The 23,806-nt window shown below is 37.4% G+C and overlaps 2 protein-coding genes across 2 annotated transcripts; one reads left to right on the top strand and one right to left on the bottom strand.

The window, feature by feature from the left end:
• Positions 1-134: 134 nt before the first annotated feature.
• Positions 135-8,258, top strand: LOC310726532 (kinesin-like protein KIF20A). The gene is made up of 19 exons (XM_083542238.1): positions 135-293; positions 339-463; positions 538-630; positions 850-969; positions 1,047-1,185; positions 3,580-3,764; positions 3,892-3,985; positions 4,074-4,253; positions 4,626-4,737; positions 4,865-4,927; positions 5,032-5,178; positions 5,608-5,773; positions 5,895-6,074; positions 6,191-6,330; positions 6,661-6,826; positions 6,907-7,021; positions 7,109-7,179; positions 7,741-7,860; positions 7,942-8,258. The coding sequence occupies exons 2-19, from the start codon at positions 341-343 to the stop codon at positions 8,173-8,175; spliced, it is 2,448 nt and encodes an 815-aa protein (XP_083398364.1). The 5' UTR covers positions 135-293; positions 339-340; the 3' UTR covers positions 8,176-8,258.
• LOC310726506 (tyrosine-protein kinase Lyn-like) lies at positions 8,208-23,800 on the bottom strand. Its single transcript, XM_083542204.1, has 13 exons — positions 22,735-23,800; positions 22,054-22,227; positions 20,374-20,416; positions 17,972-18,074; positions 17,717-17,815; positions 16,708-16,811; positions 13,529-13,678; positions 12,939-13,091; positions 12,356-12,538; positions 11,086-11,162; positions 10,638-10,791; positions 10,216-10,347; positions 8,208-9,773 (listed from the first exon to the last, which is right to left on the bottom strand). The coding sequence occupies exons 2-13, from the start codon at positions 22,150-22,152 to the stop codon at positions 9,571-9,573; spliced, it is 1,500 nt and encodes a 499-aa protein (XP_083398330.1). The 5' UTR covers positions 22,153-22,227; positions 22,735-23,800; the 3' UTR covers positions 8,208-9,570.
• Positions 23,801-23,806: the final 6 nt, after the last annotated feature.

The following is a 23,806-nucleotide window of genomic DNA, read 5'->3' as shown; positions in this document are numbered from 1 at the left end:
CTATGAAGTGTCTAATGTTTCAGCAGTCAGATAGTTGCAACCTCCACACTCATGAAGATGATTAATGCTCAGATCTGATTGGTGGGCTGTTTTTATGACTAACATGATTGGCTAAGTGGAATTTTGGGGCGTGGTTTTGACTCATCACAGAAAGTGGATAAAGCTGTCTTCCTCTTGGTTTTCTTCTGGCTTTAAATCTGAATGGGTTGTGTCCAGCTTGCCATTTCAAACAAAGGCAGTTTGGCATCACTAGATGAAGTGTGGATAAAGTTGGTTTCTGGTTACTTCTAAAGGTATTTGATAAGCAGAAAACATTGATTTATTTTTTTTTGTCACAGTCATGGCAGCAACTATTGACCTGACTCACGATGGCACGGTTTTGGTGGCCATGGAATCAACAGCTTGTGATCCTCATCACATTGAGCTACCTGAACTTTCTGGTGTTTCGTCCATCACTTCACAGGTAGACAGGGTGCCATTTAACCTTCATTTGACTCTAGTAGCCCTGATAATTTGACCTTGTTTGCATGTTCACAGAACGAGTCTGTTGATGGATGTGAGCAGCAGCTTCGAGTATTTCTCAGAGTTCGTCCTTTTAGTAAGGAGGAGCTCAACAACAATGAGGACCAGGTTTGTGCTTGCTGGCCTTAATGATTTTGTGTTCTGTGTTAAAGTTGATTGTGTTGTGTAAACTGGTGGTTCTTGGTCATCAGGAACCCTTTAGACAGTCCTGTTTTTGCTGCTTATTCAGTATTGATATAGTGCAAAAGTATTTATTAAAAGGGCACTGAGGACTGATTTGAGGAACTGAATGTGCAAATCATATTCTGTTTGGATTTCCTCCTTTAGGGTTGTGTAGTGTTCGAGAGTGCAGAAACTGCAATGCTTCATGCCCCTAAAGGCTCTGCTACTATGAAATGCAGTGAAAAAGGCATTGGCCAGCAGGTGCACAAGTTCAGCTTTACCAAGGTACTTTCTTAGAACTAAGTCAGATCCTTTTTATGGCCTTCTCTATGCAGTTTTAAGAAACTATGTTTATGATGTAGATTTTTGGGCCAGAGTCAACTCAAGCGGAGTTCTTTGATGGCACGATCAGATTGCAAGTTCAGGACTTTCTGCACGGCAGAAATGCACTGGTGTTCAGCTATGGAGTAACCAATGCTGGGAAGACTCATACTGTACAAGGCATGGAGTATTATACTGGAGTTTTGCACAAATACTATAACGCAAGTTGGCGGTTTGTTTTGAAAGTCAGAAATGACATTTTAAGAGAAGTATAAAATAAAATTAAAATTATTTTAAAATTAAATATAAAATTTAGTTAAATGGATTTTGACATCATACACTGAATAATTGATCCTTTTGTATGCTTTTATTTTGTTTGTTTCTTTAACATTAATTTCACAGATTTTAATCAGAGGATATACAGTGCATCCAAAAAGTATTGTGCGTCATGTTTACTCAACATTTTATGTTAAAGCCTTATTCCAAAATAGGATAAATTCATTATTCTCTTCAAAATTCGACAAACAATACACCACAATGACATTGTGAAAATTTGTTACATTAAAAATTTGTTAGAAAAAAAATAAATCCATCTATATGTGATCACAGCCTTTGCCATGACACTCAAAATTGAGCTCAGGTGCATCCTGTTTTCACTGATCATCCTTGAGATTTCTGTGGTAAATTCTGTTGATTGGACATGATTTGGAAAGGCACACACCTGTCTATCTAAGGTCCTACAGTAAATTGAGCATGTCGGAGCACAAACTAAGCCATGAAGTCCAAGGAATTGTCTGTAGACCCCTGAGACCAGATTGTATCAAGGCACAGATGTGAGGAAGGGTACAGAGAAGTTTCTGCAGCATTAAAGGTCCCAATGAGCACCATGGCCTCAATCATTATGAAAGAGCTCCAGGTTTTCTCTGAGGAGAAAGAACTTTCCAGAAGACCAACCATTTCTGCAGCACTCCACTAATCAAGCCTATATGGTTAAGTGGCCAGACAGAAGCCACTCTTTAGTAAAAGGCACCTGACAGCCTGCATCGAGTTTGCCAAAAGGCACCTGACTGACTCTCAGACCATAGTTTGAACATGTCTGGAGGAAATCAGGCACAGCTCTTCGCCTGGCCAATACCAATCCTACATTGAAGCATGATGGTGGCAGCATTGTGCTGTGGAGATGTTTTTCAGTGGCATTATACGGAGATGAGAGACTAGTCAGGATTGAGGGAAAGATGAACGCAGAAATGTGCAGACATGCCTGATTTATCACCAGGTCAAGATTCACACAGTCGGCCCAGGTGCTAGTTCAGTCTCGTCATTTTAAAACTGGACTACTGCAAGGTCTTTCTCTGAATGCTATTCGTCCACTACAAATGATCCAAAACGCAGCTGCACAACCTGTGTTAAATCTGCCCAAGTTCTCCCACACCACCCCACTGCTGTGCTCCCTTCACTGGCTTCCGGTAGCTGCACACATCAGATTCAATACACTGATGCTTGCCTACAATGCCAAAAATGGACCAGCACCATCTTAACTCAGAGACCTAATCACACCTCACACTGCACCACGCTGTCTGAGATCCTCCAGCACTGCTCAACTGGTACCACCTTCTCTCAGAATGAGAGGTATGTAAACTTCAACGCTTTTCTCTGTTCTGGCACCGAGGTGGTGGCATGAACTTCCTTTAGATGTCTGTACAGCAGAGTCCTTGGTTATCTTTAAGCGACGGTTGAAGACCACCTTCCTAAAACATTTAAATTAGCACTTTCCAAGTTTGCTTTGTAAAAATCGAGTTATAGTCTGATTTTTATATTAAGTTTGTAATGTAGCATACCAGTGTAGATTTATTAATTGCTAGAGACTCAAAGCACTATGTCGCTTTGGACAAGGGCGTCTGCTAAATGCTGTAAATGTTGAGGGAAAACCTGCTCCAGATCGCTCTGGACCTCAGACTGGGACGAGGGTTCATCTTCCAACAGGACAATGACCCTAAGCACACAGCCAAGATAACAAAGGACTGTCAACGGGAAGACGCTGGGATCTGGCTGGGCAACTCAAGGACATTCACAGACTTTAACCCGATTGAACATCTCTGGAGAAATCTGAAAATGGCTGCGCCTCATCCAACATAAATGGAACTTGAGAGGTTCTGCAAAAAAGAATTGGTGAAACCGTGCAAAAATGTGTGCCAAGCTTGTTGAATCATACTCAAAAAGACTTAATTGGTGCCATAGGTGCTTCAAAGAAGTATTGAGCAAAGGCTGTGAATACTTATGTACATGTGGTTATTATTTATTATTTTCAAGTTTATTTTTAATATGCAAAGATTTAAAGCACACTTGTCACTTTGTCATTATGGGGCATTGTTTGGGCAATTGTTTATCATATTATTAAGAAAATAATAAAATTAAACAATTTTGGGAAAAGTAATATAATATAAATCATGGAAAAAGTGAATTGCTGTAAATACTTTCTGAATGCACTATAGTTCAAATACTATGTAAGGAGGATTGAGGATATTTTTACCTATTGTGATATTCAGGACTAGACTAGTGTCTGTATGAACGCAGGTTCTACAAAAGACCCTGGTATTTTGCCACGTGCTCTGGACACAGTGTTCCGCCATATCAATGGGCGGATGTATTCCCATATGGACCTGAGGCCGTACCTGAACTCGGATGTGCAGAAACTGGATCCTGATCAGCTCCGGCTAGAGAGAGCTGCCAAGACTGCTCTTTTCAGTATGCTGAAAGAGGTAGCAACACTTGTGTCCAATGGCTGGATAAAATCCTATATATACAATGATTTCTACGAATATTGACATTTAAAATTAATGCATACTTGCATGAAATATGAGGATGGATTTTATTTATAACATACAGGACTCAGAGTCTTCCAGAACCAGCAGGAGTCGGAGTTCCTCCTCCTCTTCAATCAACAGTCTCTCATTCTCTGGAGTCTCTTATGATCAAACAGGTGATATTGGAATAAAAATTTGCTTGGCAAAAAAAAAAAAAAAAAAAAGTAGAAAAAATAGCATCATGTTTCTTTTCTGGTCTCCCAGTGGACAGTGCAGAGGGAGCGATCAGTGATGTGCAGTGTGTCTACTCTCTGTGGGTTGCTTACTACGAGATCTACAATGAGCAAGTGTACGACCTGCTGCAGCCTGCACTCTCGAACAGGACAAAGAGGCGTGCTGCATTGCGTTTGTGTGAAGACAGTGCTGGGAATTCTTATGTTAGAGGTGACCACATGCTTTTTGTCCACCTATTACCATACCCCCACCCAGTGCTTAAATTGAGGGGGGCTGGGGGGATCTGGGACCCCCCCATAAGGCATTAGGGATCCCCCCATGACAAGTAAAAAATAGACTGGGGGGTGGCCTCCCTGGGGACCAGAGTTATGGGGAGTCCCAGCACCTGGGGACTTCCCATAAGACTTGACTCAATTTGAGCATTTGAGGTGTTACTACTACCCCTTGTGGCCATGTATTTAATTTTCATATATTGCCTATCTATTACACCCAAATTGTATTATAAGCATGGATTGTAAATCGATTTTTAAATTTGATGTAGCCATGCTCCATGCAACAGTGTTATTCCTGTGTATGTTATAGATCTGAGGTGGGTTCATGTACAGAGTGCAGAAGAGGCAGCTAAGGTTTTACGTGTAGGGAACAAGAATCGTAGTGCTGCAGCTACCAAAATGAACCAGTCATCCAGCAGAAGGTAAAATTTAAACCTCTTTAAAACCTCTTACCATTTTAGCAATGTGTATCATCTTTCATGATCTCCATAGTCAATGAAGTGTATTATTGGACTTAAAATGTTTTACTTCATTTTGTTTTCTAAACAGCCACAGCATCTTTTCCATCAAGCTCTTACGCATTGATGGCGCTGATGTACAAGGCATATCAGAGTAAGTTTGTTTTTCACTGTACATGCATGATTTATTTTTTATTTTTTTGTGATTGGTATAAATCACCTCCCCCCCCAACCCCCCCCCCCCCCCCCCCCCGCCAGGCTTTCTTTGTGTGACCTAGCGGGTTCGGAACGATGCAATAAGACACAAACGTTTGGGGAACGTCTAAAGGAAGCTGGAAACATCAACAATTCCCTGCTGATTCTGGGAAAATGCATAGCAGGGCTCCGCAACAACCAAGGTGACAGGTATGGATGTTCTGTTGAAAGAAATGGCTTTGTATTGACCACTTTGGTTATATTCCAGGAAGATGTGCCAGTCCTTTGAGGACATAAGCACATGCTCTTCAAAAATTATAGAAGTGATTTGAGAACCTGGTCTTTGATTAGTCTGGAATGTATGTTGACTTTTCTTGCTTAACCAATTATCTTGTTAAGGAATAGGCATTAAATGTGTGAGTGAGGATAATGCCCTAAAATTGGAGTTTCATTTTAAAGAATAATTACAATCTATAAAAGTGTTTATTCTATATATGCATGTTTTGCCTGAACTAATACAAGGAGGGTTTTTTTTTTATTTTTATTTTTTTATATAAAGTGTGTAATGTATCCAGTACTATGAAACTGGGTCATATTATTCTGGTGTCACGCTACTGGTTTAACCTCCACCTTTTCTAGGGCGAAGAACAGCTACATTCCTTTTCGTGAAAGCAAACTGACCCGCCTTTTCCAGGGAGTGTTTTGTGGTCGTGGTAGAGCCTCCATGATTGTGAACATTAATCAGTGTGCTTCAACTTATGATGAGACTCTGCATGTCATGAAATTCTCTGCTGTAGCCAAAGAGGTACTTCTATAGTGACCTATATGCTAGAAAAAAATAAATAACTCTTTAGATAAAGGTTGGATGGACCCATTTTTATGGGAATGGCTTACCAGAACAGTTAATATAACTTTTTGCCTGCCAGGTGGTCCAGGTGATCCAACCTCGGTCTCTTGAGTGTCTAGCACCACGCTTGCTTGGTCGGGATGGAAAGCCTTTGCTAAACAATGGGGTGATTGATAGCCAGGCAGTGGATGACTACTTGTCAGAGGAGGAGCTGTTGGACGGTGATGAAGAGGCAGATATGTCAATATTACCCCAGGAGGTAACATTTGTTGCAATGTAATGGCAGCTTTAATGCAATATACTGATAGCAAACACGAAACTCATGTATAATAAATAGAAACTACGGCTTGTTCAATTAAATGACTCTCTGTGTAGGAGCTATTAAACTTGGTGGAAAGTCTTCGGGCAAAGCTGATGACTGAGAGGAAGAAAAATCTGCTGCAGGAGATTCAGATCCGCAGAGAGATGGGAGATGCCATGATGCAGCAAATCATGGAGATTGAGGAACTTCACAGGTGAGAGACCAAAATGCATAATTTACCATATATTGGGTGTGATGATTTTCTCTTCTCCAATCATAATGATTATGGCTAAACGTGTGTAATATTAATATAATACACACACAATCTAACTGGATGGTTTTGCTCAAGCATAACGAGGCTGGGGACATAGCAGTTTGCTTAATACTGATTAATACTTTGGTAAATGTACACTTGTAAAAAAAAAAAAAAAAGAAAATATGAAGATTTCCCCCCTTTTTTTCTTACAACTGGTCCATTCTGTGTAGAAAAAAAAAAAAAAGCTAAATCTGGAAATTAGTTGATCAGAGATGGTCCACTTTTTAGTCGTCAGATGGCAGACCTGAAGGAAAGTTATGAGGAGAAAATGGACAGCACATTCGAAATGTATAAAGAGGCGCTGAAGGAGCATGCCTACCAGTGTGCGCTGGAACGGCTAGAAGAAGAATACGTCCCACTAGAAGAGTTCACTGCTGAACAGGACCGAGCCAAGGTGTGCAAGTGAAATACATTCACTAAATTGTTGTCTTGTTCTGACGAGCTCACTGAGTGATTTGTTTCCTGTTTAATTAGGAGCTTGAGAGGCGTGTGAATGAATTGGAACAGAAGCAACGTGGTTCTGCGTTGGTTCTTCAGCAGGAAAACTCCACACAGACAGACCTGATGCAACTAAACACAGAGGAGACTGGTTGGCTGATTGTGTGCATGTGGAAATCTGACATTTTAGGTCAAAATGGGCATATCAGGTTTTTTCTTTTTTTCTCTCAATCTTCAGATTCTGAACGGTTCAAGCTTCTGTACAAGGAGAAATGTGCTGTGGAACAGGTGTGCGCAGAAAAACAAGAGGTAGGGCATGTTATCGAGGTGCCTATGAGGAGAAACTGACAAAAGCAGACTACTTGATTTTTTTTGTCTGAGCAATGTGTCTATGCTGCGCTTCATAGAGTCCAAATATAATGTGAAAAGGACACCTGGTCTCCTTTTCCACAACACTCTGGAACAGTGAGTGATTAAAGCCATTCTTCCAAAATATATTGCCTCAGCTGGTGTTTTAATTGTGGGGGATGAGAGATCAGTCAAAAATCGAAGTTCTTTGGGTTGAGATCTGGTGACTGAAGGCAATGATATATGGTCTGTTATTTGCATGCTCCTCAAACCATTAAATCAGCCTTCTGACTGATGAATGGGGGAGGGGTTTTCCATAGAAAAGGTCACTTATCAGGTGAGCTGCTTTATCGTAAGAAGATAACGATCACTTCAAATAGCTATTGATTGGTAGTGTTGCTTCCCTCAGTGGTCACAATCATTGTCAGTCAAATGCTTACACGGTTTAAAAGGGCAACATTTTATTTTCCATTGTAAACAATTAGTCTTTTATTTATTTATTTTTTGCTTTCTTCTATTTAGTTGATTGTTTCACTTGAGAAACGGATCAAGGAGTTGAGCGAGACTCTCCAGGAAGCTGGAGAGAGCTACATGGAGAAACTTGCTGAGGTTCAAAATTTACAGAATAGGCTCAATTATCAGGTGTGTGAACATGGTGGCCTGTGAACATGAACAGTTGGAGCTGTACGACACTTGTTCATGCCTCGCTGTCTTTGTCAATAGGAGCGAGAAACTGAGCATTTGCAAGGGGAGCTCACTGAGAGAGAGCTGGAGCTGCATGGTGTAAAGGAGGACCTCGCCAAACTAACCCGTGACCCTGTAGGACAATCTCGCCCGAAGAGGGGACTGCTGGTGAACATCAAAGAATCCATGTCGTCCCCGTCCTCAGGAAATCTCTGCCGCACAATCAGAAAATCAGTCCGCACTACGACAGCATTGAGAAAAAAGCCCAACTAGTGGAGTGTGTAAAATCTTTGCTCAAGCAGGTGTTTTATTGTAATTACTTTTATTTGTTTAATAAATTCCTTTTTTACCACAAACTGTCTTGTATTCTGAAAGCACTGAAAGTTTCACATAAAATCCTAATCTAATAAATATGCATGGTAATTAATGCTAACATGAGGCAGTTACTAATTACATATGTACCAACGTACACCAGGTTACATATAGGTTTACTAATTATAGACAAATTATAATATTGGTTTAAATCAATTTCCAGTGTTGGGGAACATTGTCACATTTTAGTATAACATTTTTAATTCACCCGCTACAATAAGCATGTCCTGCTTACGTTTAAAATCTAACAAAAAAAACCCTTATTTACAAAAGAGATTCTCAGAAATGAATTGTTACAACTATTTAGAGCACAATTCTTTCCTTCACTCACTGGCCACCTTATGTGCCAAGTCTGTACATTGGGCAGAAATGCCTTCCGTGGTAAATGATCCAACTGGTTTGAGCAGATGGAAAGGCTACAGTAACTTAAAAAAAAAAAAACTATCTGATCCCATTATGAGCAGAAAAGCATTTTAAAAGATCTCATGAGGCAAATTGCTCCATTTGTGCCCACTGCAGCTTCTGATTCCTCTTATGAGGCTGGCAGCGACTTGGCATGTGGTCAGCTTGGTGGTTAGGGATCTGGGTTACTGATCAGAAAGCTGGATGCCACTCCGGGGGCCCCTGAGCAAGGCCCTTAGCCCCATTGTGATCCATGGGGTACTGTAACATGGCTGACCCTGCAATCTGACCCCGCTTCCCAAAATTCCTGGGATATGCAAAGAAAAGCTTTTCACTGTGCTGTAAGGTACGTGACGAGTAAAAAAACCTTTACCTATCTTTCCATCTGAACTTGTGAACTCTTTCCTCCATTATCATTTTTATTGTAAACGTTATCTGAATCTTTTGACCTATACCTTCATTATTTGTGCAACTGCCATGTAATGGACCGATTAGATAAATATGAGGGGTTTTGGGGTTCCTTAAATGTCAGCATCTTTAAGATCTGACCACACCCTTATAGTGCACTAAGCTGAGTACTTTTTTTGTTTGTTTTTTCACAGTTTCGTGATTATTCCAGGTGATTCCAACATCTGCTGGTGGATCAACTGTTAGACTTTTATTATTACCTTGATCTCTAACAAACCTGAAACCTTTTATTTTTCTGTTTGTTGACCATGCATTGGGTCCACTAAAAGAGATCAGCTAAGAGTATTAGCTTCACCTGCTGAAACTTCATTGCATATTTGTGCATTTCTTCTTCTAAGAAGTGTTTCCTTGTAGCCCATAACCTGGCACCCATGTAATAAAAAAATCCGTTATATATGATGCTCTTGTTTTGAATATGGCACAGTATCATGGCTGGCTCTGGTACTGGCCCTCTGTGGCTGTATAATAGTCCTCCAGCACACTCTGTATGTAGTCAAATGTCGGTCGATCCTCTGGTTTGGCCTTCCAGCATGAACCCATGATCTCATACAGTTCGGCCGGGCAGTTTTCAGGACACTGCATCCGATAGCCACGCTGCACTCGTGCCATTACTTCGCTGTTGCTTAGACCTGGGGTGAGGTGGCAAAATAACAAACCTTTTACATTATCCTCAAAGGGGATATTATTATTTGCATAATTTTGAAACGTGTCGACATTTCCTGGTTTCAAATAATGCATGGTGACTAAACGTGCCAGAAACAATTAGGATGTTTTGCCACTAGAGAGCAGCAAACAACATTCAAAAGTCTTTTCACTAGCTGTTATAACAAGAATTTTTTTTTAAATGAGCAGGGCATAAGGCACTCCAAAAAACATGCCTAAATGGACTGAATAATGCATACAAAGTCCTTTTGTAGGTGATAATTACATACGAACTGGGAACACATTGATTGCACCATAATGTAAAATGGTTATCTTTCAATTACTGTTCTGTTACATAAAAGTGCAACAGTAAATGGCATGAGTGAATTATGAAGTGGTTAGGGAATGATACTGTAGTGTCACACTAACCTGTGTAGGGGATTTTCCCAAACGTGACGATCTCATAGAGAAGAATGCCAAATGACCACATGTCTGATTTGATGGTGAACGAACCATAGTTTATAGCTTCTGGTGCAGTCCATTTAATGGGAAATTTAGCACCTTAATAAGAGAAAACAATAGGCAGTAATAAGTAAAGGGGAAGTTTAGTTAGTATTAATAATTAAATTCAGTAGTATGGAGACGGGTGATCTGCTGCGGCGACCCCTAACGGGAGCAGCCGAAAGGAGAAGAAGAAGAAGATAAAAAATTCAAATCAGTCACTCAGTCAGAGGAAACACGGAGAACATGAAAAATTCAAAACAGATAGTACAACTAAAAAGCAGCCATGCTACCCATTGACCCATAGCCAGTGTAGTATGATAAAGTGAATTGACTTTATTTGCCTATACCTTCTCTGGCTGAATATTCATTGTCCTCAATGACCCTAGCTAGGCCGAAGTCAGCGATCTTACACAGTAGGCTTTCACTAACAAGAACGTTTGCAGCTCTCAAGTCTCTGTGAATGTAGTTCTTCTTTTCTATGTATGCCATACCTTCTGCAATCTGACACAGAAAAAAAAACAACAAAAAAAGTTCCATTATGAATCACTCCCAGTGATGCTGAAAACCAGACTTCTGCTTTAGTCTGATTACACACGCCATGCTTCACAGAAAGTCTCAGTTCTCTTAAAATATTTATGTAATTCTGAGAATATCAACCACCTGTTATAAACAGCACTATGTAGTACATGACTATTTGATATAATTTGGTGTGTGTGTGTGTGTGTGTGCGTGTGTGTGTTTATGTATGTATGTATGTATGTATGTATGTATGTATGTATGTGTAATTATACGTACTTGAGCTCCAAAGTCAATCAGTTTAGGCAGCTGTATTTTTCTGCCCGGTGGACTTTTCAGAAAGTCCAGCAAACTCCCTAACAGACAGAAACAGAGAATAAAAATGGTTTTAAGTGTGTTTATGCGAATAATAATAATAATAATAATAATAATAATAATAATAATATTAATAATATAATAATAAAAGCTGTACATCAGAAACATTTTAAACAATCAAAAAAGGTTATATTGATGGCCAACGAGGTGCTGATATGCAAGAGTGCGATAGTTTGTTTGTATGCAGGTTTAAATGTGTTTACTAGAGGTATAAAAAAATTATATATTCAGATTGAATAGATAATGTATCCTAAACAAATTCGGTACAGTACAGTATTTGATTCAGTTTGTTTGTTTCTTTGTTTTTAAGAAAGTAAAGCTCAACAGGCTTCAGCAATATTTCCACCCCAATTGCAACTCAAAAAACACACACGCAACCATGCACACACATGGGCGCACACACACATGCGCACACGCATGCGCACACACACATACACACACACACACACACACACACACACACACATAGAACACACACGCACACATACATGCATAATAAACACAAATAAACAAACAAACAAACAAACAAACAAATAAATAAATAAATAAATAAATAAATAAGACCTTGAAACTAGCTAATATGAAACTAATGTTTGGACATAAAAAAGGTGGATAAATTTTTCTTCTTTTTTTTCAGTATTTTCAGTCTGAATTACAGTAAATGTCCAATATAATATAATATGTGTGCGGAACTGTTTGACTGTTCACAATCTCTATTAAATTTGCAATGTTTTCTGGAATTTGACCAAAGAACCTAATTAAATGAGCTAAAACGATTAGATGACTATTACTATAACCAGGTGTTAATACCATTGTTGTTATTGTAATTAATAATAACAGTTTAGTGAGGATGTCACTGCTTTACTCTGTCTTATTAGATAGAAGATTAAAAAAAAAAAAGCTTGCTAGAATGTTCCACAGAGTGTCTGAATTGAAAAAAAATTATTTTTTTTTTATAATTTTAATGGTAATTTTTTTACCACCATCATTCCTGTTCGGTTTGATGGTGTTTTCAGGGCATAGTGATATTCGCCAACATAAAAGAAGTCCATATCGTATAATGCACAACTAATCCCGTTGTAATTTATAATATTAAAACAGGTAAGGATCATTTAAGCACCAAACAGACACAAATGCAGATATAACGCAATATTGTTACAGCCTTAATGTGTACCATTAGCCATGAATTCAGTGATGATATAGAGGGGCTGTGTTTTGGTGACCACAGCGTAAAGACGGACAAGTCGGTCATGTTGGAGCGTTTTCATCAAATTCGCCTCCTGCAGAAATGCCTCAATTGACATGCTGCCAGGCTTCAAGGTCTTCACCGCCACTTTGGTAGTGTTTTTATACGTTGCTATAAAGATAGAAAGCAAAGGTAAATATTCAAGTTACTCATTAATATCCAAATGACAATAAAGGTGAATGTAATGTAATGTAATGTAATGTAATGTAATCTAATCTAATCTAATCTAATCGCTAATCTAACTAATTAAACTGTTCATCAACTAGAAATACATGTTAAAAGTAGAATTACTTTCTTAGTTGTTTCTTAGTGGGTTTGGTAGACGACAGCAAGCTTTAACCATTTGTTTTATGTAGTAATGGCAACTGAGGGCATTGGTCTAGCAACCCGTCCCCCATAACAAAACTGTTATGAAAACAGTAAGTAAGCTATCAGGCCTTTGCCCTCCGATGCACCTCGGGAATAATAATAATAATAATAAAAAAAAGGCAACTGAATTGTACACACTTACCTAACCAGACCTCACCAAACTGACCAGCTCCAAGCTTCTTCGTCATATGAAGAGATTCTTTGGAAATTTCCCAAGCGTCTTCATCCCATTGGACTGCATTTTTAGGTTTCACACACGGTTTGCTTAACCGATAACACAAACCATTGGCTTGCTCTACAAACAGACACACAAGTGTGTAAACACCAGAACAGTCATAAAAAAAAAATTATTGAAAAAATCTATTAAACTGTATATTTTCAGATTTCTGAGGTCTGATTAATTAACTAAAATTTAGGCAAACTGTTAGTAAGTCACTATATAAAGTATAACATGCTGGATGCAAAACTTTTGAACCACAATAAATTACACAGTGTCATATCATTTTTTCCAGAATGTGCCTGGTATACACATTTGGTGCATTATTTTTTTCATATTCTAATAAATCACAATATATGTTTTTCATTATTCACTTTACAGAATCTAAAATGCAAAACATTTTATGGGATATTAATATTATCAGAAATAGATGTAAATAAAAGTGAATGTATATAGTAATAATTGTGAAAAAAAATCATTGTTTGATATTTGTGCTTATATGCAGGTTTACATACTCTTATAATATGCAATGAGGTCGTCTAATGTTTTGAAGGTGACTCGTGGAGAGATGTAAAATCCTCCATTTTCCAAAAGGCGGATCTTATAATGCTTTACCACAGCTGAGCCGTTAGGACCCACGTCTCTCACTGACATAGAGTAACATCCTGTACAGAAGAACAGATATGTTTACATGCATAAATCTGCATAAAAATAGAATACAGTTATTTGAGTTTCATTAAAGGTATGCTTGTTGAGTGGTTGAATTAAACTTATTTTACCTATTACTGTGTGCGTGGGGGTGTTCATGTGAGTATGCGTGTGTGCATGTGTGAGTATGCGTGTGTGTGTGTGTGTGTGTTTGTGTGTGTGTGCATGTGTGTGTGCGCATACGTATGTGGAGATGAGTGTGTGTGTGTGAGGGTGAGTGAGTGAGTGATTGAGTGAGTAAATGAGTGAGTGAGTGAGTGAGTAAATGAGTGAGTGAGTGAGTGAGTGAGTAAATGAGTGAGTGAGTGAGTGAGTGAGTAAGTGAGTAAATGAGTGAGTGAGTAAGTGAGTAAATGAGTGAGCGAGTGAGTGGGTAAATGAGTGAGTAAGGAAATGAGTGAGTGAGTGAGTGGGTAAATGAGTGAGTAAGGAAATGAGTGAGTGAGTAAGTGAGTAAATGAGTGAGCGAGTGAGTGGGTAAATGAGTGAGTGAGTAAATGAGTGAGTAAATGAGTGAGTGATTGAGTGAGTGAGTGAGTAAATGAGTAAATGAGTGAGTGTGTAAATGAGTGAGTGAGTAAGTAAATAAGTGAGTGAGTAAGTGAGTGAGTAAATGAGTGAGTAAGGAAATGAGTGAGTGAGTGAGTAAATAAGTGAGTGAGTGATTAGGTGAGTGATTTAGTGAATAAGTGAGTGAGTGAGTGAGTGAGTGAGTAAATGAGTGAGTGATTTAGTGAATAAGTGAGTGAGTGAGTGAGTGAGTAAGTGAGTGAGTGAGTGATTGAGTGAGTGTGTGAGTGAGTGAGTGAGTAAATAAGTGAGTGATTTAGTGAGTGAGTGAGTGAGTGAGTAAATGAGTGAGTGATTTAGTGAATAAGTGAGTGAGTGAGTGAGTGAGTAAGTGAGTGAGTGAGTGATTGAGTGAGTGTGTGAGTGAGTGAGTGAGTAAATAAGTGAGTGATTTAGTGAGTGAGTGAGTGAGTTAGTGAGTAAATAAGTGAGTGAATGAGTAAATGAGTGAGTGAGTAAGTGAGTGAGTGAGTAAATGAGTGAGTGATTTAGTGAGTGAGTGAGTGAGTGAGTAAATGAGTGAGTGAGTGAGTGAGTGAGTAAATGAGTGAGTGAGTGAGTGAGTGAGTAAATGAGTGAGTGAGTGAGTGAGTGAGTAAATGAGTGAGTGAGTGAGTAAATGAGTGAGTGAGTGAGTGAGTGAGTAAATGAGTGAGTGAGTGAGTGAGTGAGTGAGTAAATGAGTGAGTGATTTAGTGAGTGAGTGAGTGAGTTAGTGAGTAAATGAGTGAGTGAGTGAGTGAGTGTGTAAATGAGTGAGTGAGTGAGTGAGTAAATGAGTGAGTGAGTGAGTAAATGAGTGAGTGATTTAGTGAGTGAGTGAGTGAGTTAGTGAGTAAATGAGTGAGTAAGTGTGTGAGTGAGTGAGTGAATGATTAAGTGAGTAAGTGAGTGAGTGAGTGAGTTAGTGAGTGTGTGAGTGATTGAGTTAGTGAGTAAATGAGTGAGTGAGTGAGTGAGTGAGTGATTTAGTGAGTAAGTGAGTGAGTGAGTGAGTGAGTGAGTAAACGAGTGCGTGAGTAAGTGATTTAGTGAATAAGTGAGTGAGTAAGTGAGTGAGTGAGTAAATGAGTGAGTGAGTGAGTGAGTTAGTGAGTGAGTATGTAAGTGAGTGAGTGAGTGAGTGAGTGAATAAGTGAGTGAGTAAATGAGTGAGTGAGTGAGTGAGTGATTAAGTGAGTGATTTAGTGAATAAGTGAGTGAGCGAGTGAGTGAGTAAATGAGTGAGTGAGTGATTTAGTGAATAAGTGAGTGAGTGAGTGAGTGAGTGAGTAAATGAGTGAGTGAGTGAGTGAGTTAGTGAGTGAGTGAGTAAGTGAGTGAGTAAGTGAGTGAGAAAATGAGTGAGTGAGTAAGTAAATGAGTAAGTGAGTAAGTGAGTGAGTGAGTAAATGAGTGAGTGAGTGATTTAGTGAATAAGTGAGTAAGTGAGTGAGTGAGTGAGTGAGTGAGTAAATGAGTGAGTTAGTGAGTGAGTGAGTGAGTAAGTGAGTGAGTAAGTGAGTGAGTGAGTGAGAAAATGAGTGAGTGAGTAAGTAAATGAGTAAGTGAGTGAGTGAGTGAGTGAGTAAATGAGTGAGTGAGTGAGTGAGTAAATGAGTAAATGAGTAAGTAAATGAGTGAGTGAGTGAGTGAGTAAATGAGTGAGTGAGTAAGTAAATGAGTGAGTGAGTGAGTGAGTAAATGAGTGAGTGAGTAAGTAAATGAGTGAGTGAGTGAGTAAGTAAATGAGTGAGTGAGTAAGTAAATGAGTGAGTGAGTGAGTGAAAAAATGAGTGAGTGAGTAAGTAAATGAGTGAGTGAGTGAGTGAGTAAATGAGTGAGTGAGTGAGTGAGTAAATAAGTGAGCGAGTAAGTAAATGAGTGAGTGAGTGAGTGAGTGAGTAAATGAGTGAGTGAGTGAGTGAGTGAGTGAGTGAGTAAATGAGTGAGTGAGTAAGTAAATGAGTGAGTAAGTAAGTAAATGAGTGAGTAAATGAGTGAGTGAGTGAGTAAATGAGTAAGTGAGTAAGTAAATGAGTGAGTGAGTAAGTAAATGAGTGAGTAAATGAGTGAGTGAGTGAGTAAATGAGTGAGTGAGTAAGTAAATGAGTGAGTGAGTAAGTAAATGAGTGAGTGAGTAAGTAAATGAGTGAGTAAATGAGTGAGTGAGTGAGTAAATGAGTGAGTGAGTAAGTAAATGAGTGAGTGAGTAAGTAAATGAGTGAGTGAGTAAGTAAATGAGTGAGTAAATGAGTGAGTGAGTGAGTAAATGAGTGAGTGAGTAAGTAAATGAGTGAGTGAGTAAGTAAATGAGTGAGTGAGTGAGTAAGTGAGTGAGTGAGTGAGTGAGTGAGTGAGTAAGTGAGTGAGTGAGTGAGTGAGTGAGTGAGTGAGTGAGTGAGTGAGTGAGTGAGTGAGTAAGTAAACTGCAAACCCGGAGTTGTCTCGCTTTCGCGGATGAGGAAAGCACCAGGTTTATTGGCAGGAGCCATCAGGTTTCTCTCAGCTGTAATTCTGCTGATGTTTTTAAAGAACCAGCTGTAAAAAAAGCAATCAAAGTTGACAGTGTGAGTTGGAAAGAAACAAAGAGTCTGTGGAAGAAATGTATGTTTGCTTTATTCTCCAAAAGATCTATGGACTAGTAAAGATATTAATGCAATGAGACTTAACTACTTTTTTTTATATAATACACGTTACAGAAAGGGGGAAAACATAGAACTAACCAAATCCTACTTTATAGATCAGTTATATAAGACTGAATGCTGAGTACAGTGTCAGTTCTCATATGTTTAAATCCTGACTTACTGTATATTCACCAATACAATATAAGGAAAGAGTCCTAATGCATATATATTAAACTCAAATTGTTTCAGTGGGTAAGGGAATCTGTTTCAAAACATTTCAAATCTGACCAAAATGCTCTTGCAATGGAGGACAAAAGAGACCCAAACCCAGCTGATAAAAAACCTCACAAGGCTGAAATGAATTACAACTGTTCAAAACCATCACACGACATCATCAAGAATATATCATTTGAAGATTCTTTGAGCCATTTAAGGTATAGAAAACATGTTTTCATGGCCATTAATCACAGTCTTTCTTTGCAAATTTGGTTTTACTTCACTGTTGCAATGGGAGCACATATATACATGATATTCTCTATCATTCTCATTTTGTTAAAACAATATAATACAATCTTAGCACCCAAAATACCATTACATTATCTCTACCAGTTACTAATGCTATTACCACTATTGGTACATGCAATTCTTTGTATTTCCATTTTTCATTTTTATAAGCTCTTTCCAATATTTTATATATATATATATATATATATATATATATATATATATATATATATATATATATATATATATATATATATATATATATATATGCATTTGCTGGAGAAAAAATTTATACAATCTTAAAAAATAACTTACTCTTTGTTATCCAGGGTTTCTTCTAGATTTATGTAATTAGAAGGTACTAATCCTACTTTGCCAGAGGAAAGGGACTTTGCTTTCCACCACTCGCTATTGCTAACACACAGACATAACACACATAACAGTGATGAAAAATGATAATGATAGATACACAAGCACGCAGAAAAAAAAAAAAAAAAAGATCAAACGAGCATTCAATTTGTGGATGTGGAAATCTCATACTGATTTACGGTGTGTTTTTTTTGTACTCACTCATCCAATATTACGAGTTTCTCTCCTTTGTTAAACGATAGCTCATTCTTATTCTCGGCTTCATATGTGAATAAGCAGATGGCTATCTTGTCTGTGGATGTAGCTGGGAAAACACGAACACGGTTTTTATCAAGTATAAAGAAACAAACAAATAAATAAAACACTATTTGTCATACTGTGTCTTTCAAATAAAAGGGAACACACATCACTGATCTATAAGTTGGATAACTAACCCCATATAACGTGAACCAAATGTTAATATACACTTTACCACTGCTAAAAAATGCATTGCTGCTGTGAGTGATAACCTAAACTACAATGTCAGTGTCACTGCTCTGTAGATGAGAGAGCAAATGAATTTTGCCTTATTATTTGTAAATAGTTGTCCGAAAAGTGTCTTTAATTATTTTTTTTTATTTACTGTTTTGTTCTGTGCAACTGTTTCACTTCTGGTGAGAGGCTTCCTCTAGATATAACTCTTCCGGTTGTATGAGCATAAGAGACAACTAAAATTAAAGTTATCATTCAACCCTCCCACTTACATAACTTTCCATTATACACTAGTTTCTAGTTTCTACAGTTTATTTTTTAAAACAAACATACACAGAATTAAAGTTTCCAACCTGGCCCTGCACTACAGCCTTCTACTTTCTTTAATAGACATAAAATGTTTATAAAGAATGTGTCGTGATGAAAGTCTGAGAGCTCTTTTTTTTTTTTATATATATTTATGACCAGAAAACAAAATTTTATATAAGATTTTGTTTAAAGATTTCTGATTTACAACTGCAAAGACTACTGTTTATTTATTCAGATATCCAGTCATCAGGAAAATCATGTTGTAGCAGCATAATGCAGAAAAATCATGCAGTTATAGATAAAGCGAATCAGTTAATGTTCACGTCAAACATCAGAATGGGGAAAATGTATGACTTCAACTATGACATGGTTGGTGGCACCAGAAGGGCATATTTGAGTATTTCAGTAACTGATGATCTCCTGGGATCACACACACAACAGTCTCTGGAGTTTACACACAATGGTGTGAAAAGAAAAACACTGAGTGAGTGACATTTCTGTCTGTGTAAATGCCTTGTTTGTAATATTAGCTCAATCATTCTTTACTCCTGTGATGAATAAAAAACATTTCAGCATTCACAAAACTTTGACTTTGAGGTGGATGAACAATTAAGGACACAGGCTCATCCAAATTGTACATAAAAAAAAAACACAGTGTCTGGAACCGGATATGGCCTGTTTCGTGCATGCTTACTTTTTCTGTACACCATGGTTGTAAAGAGTGATTAATTACACAGTTGTATAGACTCCTCATTCTCCTTTGTGGTGTTTTAGCCTGAAGATTCTGCACTTACATTGTTTTTTGTCCATTCTTTGTAAAATTTTGAAACTGTTGTGTGTAAAAAGCTTAGGAGATTAGAGGTTTCTAAAATAATCAAACCAAAAATTATAGCATCACCAACCATGCCCCAGTCACAGAAACCACATTTTCCCTCATCCCTCATCCTGATGTTTGATGTGAAGATGAACTAAAGCTCTTGACATGTATCTGCATGATTTTGTGTTGTGCCTCTGCCACAAAAGTATATGATTGGATCCAAGGGTGTACAGATGTTCCTGGTTAAACTAGATGGTGACACTCAGTCCCCTTTAAAATAGTTTAAATTGAAAAGCCCATTTACTGTTTTTGATATAAACTTTCTTTCGGCTTCTCCCATTAAAGGTCACCACATCAGATCATCCGTATTCATGAGCCGGATGTTCGATTTGACACGTTTTTACGCTGGATGCCCTTCCTAACGCAACCCTCTCCATTTATCCGGGCTTGGGACCGGCACTAAGAGTGCACTGGCTTGTGCAACCATAATGGCTGGGGTCAGTTCCCTGACTGGGAATCGAACCCGGTCCTTTCCAATACTTTCAAATGGAATCAATCCAAGCATCAAGTGGCTTTACATTTCACCCATATACATTCAGTACACAGTGAAATAAATTCTTTATATGTTCATTCAGGACCAGGGTGCAATGTGAGACAGCATAAATAACAAATTTTCGCACAATATGAGACCTACACACAGGACTACATCATATAAACATTAGCAGTTTTTAATAAGAGAATGTGTGCATGTGCATGTGTAACAGTTCAGTCACTTTGTGTTAAGGAGTCTGATTGCTTGGGGTAAGAAAGTATTACACAGTCTGGTCCTGAGATGCTACGGCACCTTTTTCCAGACAGAAGGAAGATGAACACTGTGTATGAAGGGTATGTGTGGCCGACCACAATGCTGATCAGGTGTGTGTGTGTGTGTGTGTGTGTGTGTGTGTGTGTGTGTGTGTGTGTGTGTGTGTGTGTGTGTGTGTGTGTTTTGCATATTACGGCATACCATCCGCTTTCTGCAGAACCTGCCCAGGCAACAGTGATGAATTCTAGAGACAGAAAAACTAGAGTGACATTGATGCACAGTGGAAACTGTTTACTTTTCAACAGATTAATTACATTTGAATATATAATTTGAATGGAAAGTCTGTCTCAGGTTCAGTGCACACAATCATTAATTTTATAAGAGCACTAGCTGCATATTAGGCTTTAGCGGTGAATGATATTCTGTTACTTCCTTGGACCACATTTGATAGAATCTGACAATTGCAGACTGGAAAACACCCCACAAGTGCTGCAGTTTTGGAGATGCTCTGACCCAGTCATTGAGCCTTTGTCAAACTCACACAAATCCTTATGCTTGCCCATTTTTCCTGCTTCTAATACATCAACTTTAAAAGGAAACTGTTCTCTTGCTGACTTATATATCCCACCTACTAACAGTAGCCACGATGAAGAGATAAAAGGTGTTATTCACTTCACCTCTCATTATGTAATAATGTCATAATATTATGCTTGGGCAGTGTATATATATATATATATATATATATATATATATATATATATATATATATATATATATATATATATATATATATATATATATATATATATTAGGGGTCTAACCGTACATGTATTTGTAGGTACATGGCTTTTGGTACCGAATGCTATCCTTTTTACATGCGGAAGGTAGTATTAAATGGCGGACTGCATGTTTGTTTTGTCTCCACCTCACACTTTGAGTGCTTTATTATTATTATAAACATACACATCAATGCCAGGGGTATAGGGCAGTGTCACTGTGGCTACTCCCTCTGTACCGGAAATCCGATTTGTTTGGCGCATGCATGAAAACGTTAAAGATTCCATAGAGCTAGTGGATTCTTTAGCGTTTTATGTCCACCATCAAGAATTTATCTTAAAAGGAGAAAATTCTGGCAATTCCGCATATCAAGGGAGTGAATGAATGAAGGATGGAAGGAATGAAGACATTTGTTAAAATATTCTGAAATAAGTAAAACAGTAAAGTAGATCATATCTTTAGAAAATTAAATATTAATTGTATAGCACACACACACACACACACACACACACACACACACACACACACACACACACACACACACACACACACACACACACACACACACACACACACATATCTGCATTACCCAATTGGGGTCTAACAAATGTAAACTACTTCATTAAACTTGCTATTTATTTATTTTTAATAAATTAAATACATTTGTGCCAATTTAATTGATTACTTAGTTTAATAAATTTAATAAAAAGTGTATTGCATGAATTTGATTGATTCTATTTTATTTTTTATATAAGATTATAAAATATTATTTTATATATTATTTAACAGAGCAGGCATTTTATTTTATTTTTTATTTAAAAAGTAAACTGTTGAAATGTTGATGATCACAAATGTTAATAATAATAAAAAACTGGGTTATAAAAAAAAATGACAAGCAATCTTATATTTTGCATTTCTTCCCCCTAACTGTATCGAAATTGAACTGAACCGTGAATTAAAAATCGAGATACGAACTGAACCGTGCATTTTGTTTACCGTTACACCACTAATATGTACAGTATACGAATTTTCAAATAGATCAACAAGCACTACTGTAATGAATAAATGAATAGAATTTTAAACATCCTTTATATTTAAATTTACCTTAGATGGGTCTTTGGTATATCTGTTGACTTCTGGGGGTCGAGATTTCTTCCCATGGTTCATATCACCCCCCTTTTTCACAGAACTCACACATCCCATACTTGCAATGAAGACTGACTGAGTGTCAGAGATGAAGCAAGTTAGAATTCGTTTTGTAGAACTTTTAAAGGCCCCCTATTAAAAAAAAAAGAAGGACTTATATGAATAAATAAAATTTTAAAACTGATTATTTCTCTTCACTAGTGAAGCATAAAGCTTTATATTATTTTTAAAAATGTTTAAAGCTTTTAAACATATAGATTTTAACAGCATAAGTCAGTTTCAGCTAAACAAAATTAAGGTAAAATAACATTCTACACTCAGAAAAAAAGGTTTCATAAAGTAAATGTACACGTCTTTCAGTTTGTCTTTTTGAGGCTCTGGTTCTCACAGTGAAGTCTTAGAGGGATATGAAGCATAACCTATGGGTTTACAATCTAAATGTTTTGTTACAGTTCATCAAATCATCAATCTACAATTATTATATTATTATATTGAATTTTAAATCCAAACCTCAATTATTTTAAATACAGGCTGTGTTTTAATAATGCTGAAATTAAACCCCATGTGTTTGGTGAGTGGAAAGTCCCTTAAAAATCCACCAACTAAAAAAAATGTTTAGAATTGCATCATCCTACTCACCTACTGAAGGTTCAGTCAATGTTCAGAATTCGCTCTGGCTCCAAGGTGATGATGTATCACATGTTTTAGCATCACTGGGCAGGTTCTCGTAACTTTGCTTATATGTGATTGTAGCTTTTGGCATTCAAACACTAAAACTACTGCACTGCTTCATTTGCATAAACAGCCATAAAAAGCCATGGAGATATGACAGTGTGCATAGGCAGATTCAGACTTATTTACCAGTCAAAGTAAACAGTAACTACGGAAATTACGCTCATCATAAAAATGCCAAACATGAATTAGTTACAGAAATGAGTTAGGAGTTTGTTTTTACTAGAAAACATTGCAGAGGATATTAATGCTGCCAAATCAATCTTCCAGTGAATGAGGAATTATGAACTATATACAGGTAAAAGAAAAAAGAAAAAAGGTCACATCACTCAATAAAATTGTAGCATACAGTGAGCAACAGTTATATCTACCTTTTCTTTACTTCCATTAATAATGTTTGTTATAGTTCTTTGCCCTATTTTATTATCTTTATAAAAAAACAATATAGTATGCAAAACAGGTATGTGTATTTGATAATTAAATTCATTGTACGTGTTTTTAAGGGTTTGGTTCTAGTTTTTTACAGTGTTTAAATTAATTCAATAATAAAGCTATCCACAGTCATATACCTAGAAACATCTATAAACTCGTTTGTTACATGATGCTCTGTTATCTCAACACAGATCCCAGTTTCAGTCAAAGACACACCATTGTACCTAGCATTTCCGTTTGTGGTTAGATGAAAAAAAAGGAGGGATTTTTCTCGCACATAGTTGGTCAAAAAACTAAACAGGAGCTCCAGTGTCTTTCCAGTCACTGTAAAAACTGACAGTATATATATTTATATAATATTATTTACACTTTTTAAAGGGCTATACATATTGTTCTTTGAATTTAATGACAGATAATCTGCACATAAAAATGTTAATTAGAGGAAATGTGCAAGCTCAAAAATAAGTCAGATAAGTAAGTATGTATGTAATGTTGTTAGTGCAGATGTTAGAGTTGCCACCTCACACAGTAGCTGGAAGATACCTGG

Source organism: Silurus aristotelis (genome assembly GCF_946808225.1).
Source record: "Silurus aristotelis genome assembly, chromosome: 5".
Taxonomy (NCBI): Eukaryota; Metazoa; Chordata; class Actinopteri; order Siluriformes; family Siluridae; genus Silurus; species Silurus aristotelis.
Note: the sequence above shows the minus strand (reverse complement) of the source record. Positions and strands in the feature narration are given on the sequence as shown.